Consider the following 7,316-nt stretch of genomic DNA (forward strand, 5'->3'; position numbering starts at 1 on the left):
GGCAGGTCAGTGTCACCTGGTCCCACTGCCCTGGTGGTGTCCAGAGGGGCTCCACGAGGAGCTGGGTGGTCTGGGCACCTGTGGATGATGGGGGACAGCAGCCTGCCAGGGCCAGCGCGGGGCTGGTGTCAGCGGGGTGGGGACATGGCATCCACCAAGGACTCATCAGCGAGGCCGAGGGTCTGTGCTGGAAGGGAGAAGGGACAGGGCTGGGAGGGGGTGGCACTGCAGGAACAGTGGCACAGGGGCACGGGGTGTGGGGCTGTCACAAGAGGTCTCAGTGTGGACAGTGGTGTGGCACAGAGGGCTCAAGGACAGGGACACAGCAGCCAACACAAGCTCAGGCATGGGGACCCTGTGCTGGCACAGGTCACCCCCACCAGCCCCACAGCCACAGCCCCATGGCCCTGTGCCCATGGTCCCATTCCCATGGCACCTGTCACCATGGCCCAAGCACATGGTACTTGTCCCCTTGTCCCTGTCCCTGCATCCCTGTGTCCCTGTCCCTGTCCCCACAGCTGCTGCAGCTCCAAGGTTCCTTCTGCCACATCTTTGTCCCCCCAACTCTATCCCCCTGTCCCTGTCCCCCCATCCCAGTTCCACTCTTCCTGTCCTCTGTTCCTGTCCCCACGGTCACCCCACAACTCTGGTCACACTGGACTCCATGCCTTGCTGGCATTGGGGACACCAGGGGACCAAGCAGCCCCCCTGGGCACCCTCCCCTCCCTATCCCTGGGGTGTCAGGCCCGTGCCCAGGGCTCTCACCCCACAGGAGCAGTGCCACCTTCCCGGCCATCCCGGTGTCCCCAGCCATGTGGACTGGCTGTCACTCGCTGCTGTGGCCACCGCTCCCCTGGCTGGCGGCTCTTTGGATGAAGGGGAAGGAAGCAAGGTCACGCCCGTCCCCATGTGGAGGTGGCCCTTGGTAGGGGCAGGGTGGCCACAAGCTGGGCACAGGCTGGGGACATGATGGGATAGTCTGGGGACATGGTGGGGTATGCTGTTTTAAAGAGTGGGGGGCTCATGGGATGTCAGCAACCAAGGATGGGTGTCCAGGAGAATGGGGCTCCAGGGGAATTGGGGTCTCCATATCTGGGTGGCTTCAGGGATAGGGGTGCTGTGGAAACATGGTCCCCAGGGATTTGGGGTCATGGCATGTGGGTGCCAGGGTTGGGGGTGCAGGGGGAAAAAGGGGACCCTCGGGAACAGGGATTCTGGGGGATGAAGTGGCCATGGGATGGGATCAAGGCAATGGTGGTCCTGGGCAATGGCAGTCCTGGGATGGGGGTCCCATGGGAGGAGAGACCAAGGCAATGGGGGTCCCAGGGGAATGGGGATGCCAGGGATGGGCAGTGGCTGGGTGGGCATAGGGGTCACAGCTCCTTCCCTGGCTGCCTCAGATTTTGGGGTGACTCAGAGCCCAGCAGAGCACCCTCCCTGGGGAACCCCAGGGCTGTCCTGGGATGCTCCGGGTCTCTGCCCCACACACCTCTGGGTCAGGTCCCCCCATTTCCTGGCTCAGCCATCCCAGGCAACACTTGATGCCAACTTGGTTGAGACAAAATTATACATCCATGGAATAAAAGCAAAAATTTTTCCCACACCATTTTTTCCCCAATAAAAGACGTACTCAGCAAGAATCAAACTGAAAAGGTATAAAATTCTCTGGTTTATAGAATCCTTTTTAGAGTTGCTCTCCCAACAAGTCACTCACAATGAAAAACACAAACAAATCCCAAAGAAATGAGACTTTTTTGTTCCCTTTAGAATTCCCTTGGTGCATCCCACAGCAGCGTTTGCTTGTGGATAACACAAAGTGTGGAATCTCCCTGAGTATCCAACACCTCCAGGGGATTGTTCCCTGCCTGCTGGGCAGCAACCCAGCACCTAAGGAAGCCTTTTCTTGCGCCATCTTTAGGAACTCTTCCCCATTTTGCTCATTCCCACCCTGAAATTTGATTGACTTCCCATGGAGGAAGGGGAGAAGCTCTGTCCATCCTAGGGACAGTGCACAGCAATCTGTGGAAATGCCCATGTGTGCCTCAGGGTCTGATTCCCTGCAAAATCCTCTCCAGCCTGCCCTGAATTCCCCTGCCTGGGCACTCCCTGCTCCTGCTGTGACTCCCCTGTTCCCCAGCCCCTCGTGCGCAGCCCCCGCTCAATATTTCCACACTTCTCCCTCTCCTCTGGTGTGCACATCCAGAACCCAAACATTCTTTCCATGAGGTACCAAAGGGCTGCAGGTTTTGTTCAAGAAGGAGGGTCCAGGTCAGCTTGTTGAGCAGATTGGTGTGGGATTTGCAGTAGTTTTGGGGCTCTCTCAGTCCCTTAGGCAAAGGGACAAAATGATCAATTGCTGCATTTCCAGGCTGGTTCCCTCCCAGCTGCCCCTGCAGGGTGGGTTTCCAGCCAGCCCTGCTCTGAAAACCATCAAAGGCCCTCACAGAGCCACTGCTTGGGCTCCCTTTGGGCTTTGTGCTTCTTGCAGGGCTGAGCAAACCAGAGGTAGGCCTTTCCCCCCACAGAATTCTCACCTCTGCAGCAGCTCTAAAGCTGCCAGAATCAAAGCCAAGGGGGTGGGGGGGACCCTGAGGTCCTGGCTGCCACCTGGGGCTGGGCAGAGCAGGGCTGGGCAATGGCCATCCCTGTGCAGTGGGGCTGGGCCATGGCTGGGCCCCACCCTTGGATGGCCACCGCCCCAACATCAACCACTCCACAATGCATATCACTGTTCCAACACTAACAACATCACAATATTTTATCAACAATATAATCAATAATGTAATATCAATTCATATAATATCCAGCAAAAATCAACTTCTATTAACTCGTTTCTCACAATATGTACCAGTAAAGGACAATTATTCCTGTTCCCACATCTTTGCCTTAAATTCCCGTAATTTATAAGTTATAATAGTTCAGAGAGCAGGGCGTCGTATTTTCCATTCCAAGGGAGGTTCCCACCTTGTTCAGCTTCCTTGACAGAGCTGAACAAAGAAACACCATTTCTGCCAGTTTAACCAAAGAGCTGCATTTTTTGCCAGGAGCAGGGAACCAGGTCCTGTGCCCCCTTGCAACTGGGACGGGCAGGAGTAAGCCACCTTACTGGGAGCACTGGGAGGGGGATTGCAGAGCCACTAAGCACAAGGGGGGTAAGAGGAACAAATCTGATTTTGATTCATGTCTCAACATATGCTACACATGATGTGAAAAATGACTCTATGGGTTGTACATGTGCTGGGAACCCTGTCCCTGGTGAGGCTTCACTCAACAGACATTCAGGGGAGAGAAAGCTTCCGTGACTGGGCTGTGAGTGACCCCCACTGGCTGGTGGGACAGATGCCAGGGAAATATGTGTGGGGAAAAATGCCCAGGAAATCGGGCTGTGGGAGGAGCCTTTACCAATAAAAGCAGCAAACTGTGACACAACAGGAGCCTTTTGCTTTGGGTTTCTTGGAGGGATCAGGGGCTCACCTGGAGGGTCAGACTGGCCCTCCTCCCCTGTGGGATTCGCATTCTCTGAACCTGGGAGAAGCAGTGAGAGAAGCAACAATGTTCCAAACAATTCTTATCTCATTTACGGCTCCTGTGTTGTTCACAAGTGGAATGCATTGTGGAAGATTGTTTACCTGAAGGGAATTGGTGATGGATTCTGGTGTGAGTGTTTTGATTCACTGACCAATTGAATCCAGGAATTTGTGTGTTGGGACTGTCGGGTGACAGCCATGAGATTCTGTGCAGTGTGGAGTGCAGCTGAGTGCTTGGCAGATTCCGTTTAGGTGAAATGTAATATAATATAGAATAATATAGTAGGATAAAGTACTTAATTAGCCTTCTGTAAAGATGGAGTCAGATGCATCATTCCTCCCGGACGCTAGACAAAAATATCACCGATACTCCCCGCCCTCGCCATTTCCTCCTGCTGGTCCTTCTTCCCTGTCTGCACCTGTTCTTCTCTGCTTTGCTGCTCCCACGAGGTAGCTCATTCCTGCTCATCCTGGACTCCGTCATTGCTTCCCCGACAGAGCGGATGCTGCCTGCACCCACCTGCCGCCTGTGCTGCATTTCCCCTGCTGCCCACAGCACTGAGCCTGCTGCATCTGCCCACTGCAGCACCAGCCCGCGGCAGCCAGCCCAGAGCCACCAGTGCTGCAGCACTAGCCCACAGCCAGCCCGCAGCAGCCAGCCTGCAGCCATCACTCGCCAATGCCAGAGACACACAGGTGCCGTCGCTTGGAAATCACACCCGGCCACTCACAAAAGCCATGTGGGCTCGCTGTGGCTTGCAGCACACACACTCCATCGGCCGAGTGATGCCCACAGACGCCCGGGCTTCTTGCAGTAACACTGTCCCTGTCTTCTGTTTCTCTCTTTCCTTTTCCCTTTCTTCTCCCTTCTCTCCCCCTTCGGTAAGAACATTGCCCCTCCTCTATCAATAAACAGTTCTCAGATATAATATTGCCGTGTTTGTGCTTCATTTTCATCTGAGAAACCTTTCAGAAAGAATCCTCCCCGACTCCCCGTTTTACAGAGGGATGGAACAGGGGTAGTGGGAGGGGGAATAGGGAATCCCTGGGTGTACTGCAAGCACTGTGGGGAGAGAATGGGGCAGTCTCTGAGGGTACTTGGGCACTTGGATGGGGCTGGGGAGCCCCTGCAGGTACGAGCAAAGGGATGGGGGAGCCCTTGGGGGTACTGGGAGAGGAAATGGGGAGCAGAGGGTGCCCTGTGTAGCCTCCCCTTGACCCATGACCACCTCCCTTGGAAGGATGGGCAACAACAGGAGCCATGGAGGGAGCACCCCCAGTGTCACCCAGTGCCTCCCGCTTCCCAGAGCATCACAACTTCTGGTGTAGATTGTCATAGATGTCGCTGGGTTCCCACGGCTGCCATTGCAGCTTCATGTACGTCTCCTGAGGATCCTCCACCGGGGGTGCCAGGGGGTCTGGAGGGGTCCTGTGGGAATAAGAGGGTGTGTGGAAGGGGATGGGAGGTCTTGGGGGTTTGGGTATAAGGTGTATCATGGCTGGAACCTGTACTCACCTTTCCTGGTGCTTCCTGGCATCTGCAAAGGAAAACTGGAGGGATGACGTGGAGACCCAGGGGCCCCCACCCACCCTTGGGAATGCTGAACCACCACCAGACACACAATGCTCCCCAGGCCCCCCCAGTATCACTGGTGCCCCCCCAGTATCCCTGAACCACCCCACTTACACCAACACCCTGTGTCCCCAGAACCCCGAGCCTGGCAGGGAGGGGCACCCCTGACAGCACCCCCAAAGTCCCTGCACCACCCTCCAACACCTCCCCAGGGCTGTGAGCCATGGTCTCTGGGGGCTCAGCCCCTCCCACGTCAGGGGATGTTGGTGCTGCCCTACAGCCCTCCTTCCCTGGGGCCCTTCCCACCTCTCTCCATGTCCCCCATCCCCCCACTGTCACCCACCCACAGGGTGCCACCGGTGCCAGGCCACAATGACACCCACGAGCAGGAGCAGGAACAAAAGGGCCCCACTGACCCCTGCAGCCACTGCAAGAAACCGAGGGGGACACATCAGGGTCACCCATCACCCCAGGGATCCTGCAGTCCCTGACGCCCCTGTGTGACCCCACCTGTGTCTCTGCGTGTCTCTGTGTCCTGCGGTGTCACCTCCAGTACATCAGGGGTGATGGTGGCATTGGCCGCAGGCACTGTGGGGACAGAGACAGGGCTGAGGCCACAGGGAGGGGCTGGCAGCCAGTGTGGGGGGATGGGACGGGGGGGAATGGGTGTGATGGGGGATTTTGGGGATGGGGTCACACCAAAGAGGGGTGAGGGGCCAAGGGGAGAGGGGGAAGCACACAAGAAAGGTGTCATGGGGGACAAAGAGGTCCCCAGGCAGCTGACCTGAGCAGGCAGTGGGGGCTCCCCGTGCCATCCCAGCACTCACTGCGCACTGTGACGCAGAGCTGAGTGCTGCTCCTCCGCACGCCCCCCCTCGAGGTGCACCTGGCAGCTGTAATTCACCCAGTGGGAGACCACCACAGCAGGGACCAGCAGCTGGGGACTGCTGTGGGCCCCCCACCACCTACCCATCCAGGTAGAACATGTGCAGGAGGGGGGCTCGGGGCCACAGGGGGCTGGGGGTGCTGAGGCAGCTGAGAGTCAGAGGGGACCCATCGGTGAGCTCGGGGGGATCCTCCAGCACCAGCACAGGGCAGAGGCCAGGGCAGGAGAGGGGAGGGGGATTTGTGGCCCCGAGTCTCTGGGGAGGACTGTGGGGGTGTTGGGGTGGGGACTTTGCAGTGCTCACCATGCACTGTCACTGTCACCAGCGCTGACTCCTGCCACCCCCAGGATCCCACCTGGCCCTTGCAGCTGTAGCGGCCGCTGTGGTTCAGCTGCAGAGGGGACAGGGACAGCTGGGTGCCATTGGGGAACACCCCCAGTTCCTCCTCCTCGTGGTAGAAGGACACCAAGGTGATCGGGGTGTCTCGCCAGCTCCGGCAGCGCAGTGTCACCGTGTCCCCCTCCAGCAGCGCCTGCGCTGGCACTTGCAGCACCAGCCAGTCTGGCGGGACAGGGGGGTCCTGTCACATCTCAGGGATATGGAGGGTCCCCATGTCACCGGGACCTCCCCATTGGGTCACAGCCAGCACACCAGTGGTCCCCAGTACCCACACGGTTTTGCCCACACTGGGATGCTCTGGGATATCCCCAGAGCAGGGGACAGGCTCTGCTCACACCAGGAGCTGACCCATGGACTGGAGCCCACCCAGAGCCCTCAGGGTCCCCGCAGGCACCAGGCTGGGGACAACCAAACCTCCCTCACCATTTGAGACGTTCATGGTGGGGCTGAGCCCACTGCCAGGTCTGTCACACTCGTAGGTGCCACTATGGGTGACAATGAGGCGGTCACGTCCCTGTTCCCACCAGCGCCGCCACACCTTGTACCAGGTGGTGTCACGGGTGCTCCCCGAGCCCTGGCAGGTCAGTGTCACCTGGTCCCAAAGCACTGGCGGTGTCCAGGGGGGCTCCACGAGGAGCTGGGTGGTCTGGGCACCTGCGGGTGACAGGGGACAGCAGCCTGCCAGGGCCAGTGCAGGGCTGGGGACAGCGGGGTGGGGACATGGCATCCACCAAGGACTCACCAGCGAGGCCGAGCGTCTGTGCTGAAAGGCAGAAGGGACAGGGCTGGGAGGGGGTGGCACTGCAGGAACAGTGGCACAGGGGCACGGGGTGTGCGGCTGTGCCCGAAAGGTCTCAGTGGGGACAGTGGTGTGGCACAGAGGGCTCAAGGACAGGGACAGAGCAGCCAACACATGCTCAGGCATGGAGA

At 58.5% G+C, this 7,316-nt stretch overlaps 1 protein-coding gene across 1 annotated transcript; it reads right to left on the bottom strand.

Annotated features, from left to right (window-relative positions):
* Positions 1–4,838: 4,838 nt before the first annotated feature.
* On the bottom strand, positions 4,839–7,113 carry LOC132334530 (low affinity immunoglobulin gamma Fc region receptor II-like). Its single transcript, XM_059860637.1, has 4 exons — positions 6,810–7,113; positions 6,282–6,548; positions 5,044–5,065; positions 4,839–4,956 (listed from the first exon to the last, which is right to left on the bottom strand). The coding sequence occupies exons 1-4, from the start codon at positions 7,111–7,113 to the stop codon at positions 4,839–4,841; spliced, it is 711 nt and encodes a 236-aa protein (XP_059716620.1).
* Positions 7,114–7,316: the final 203 nt, after the last annotated feature.

This window comes from Haemorhous mexicanus, chromosome 16 (genome assembly GCF_027477595.1).
Source record: "Haemorhous mexicanus isolate bHaeMex1 chromosome 16, bHaeMex1.pri, whole genome shotgun sequence".
In the NCBI taxonomy this organism is placed as follows: domain Eukaryota; kingdom Metazoa; phylum Chordata; class Aves; order Passeriformes; family Fringillidae; genus Haemorhous; species Haemorhous mexicanus.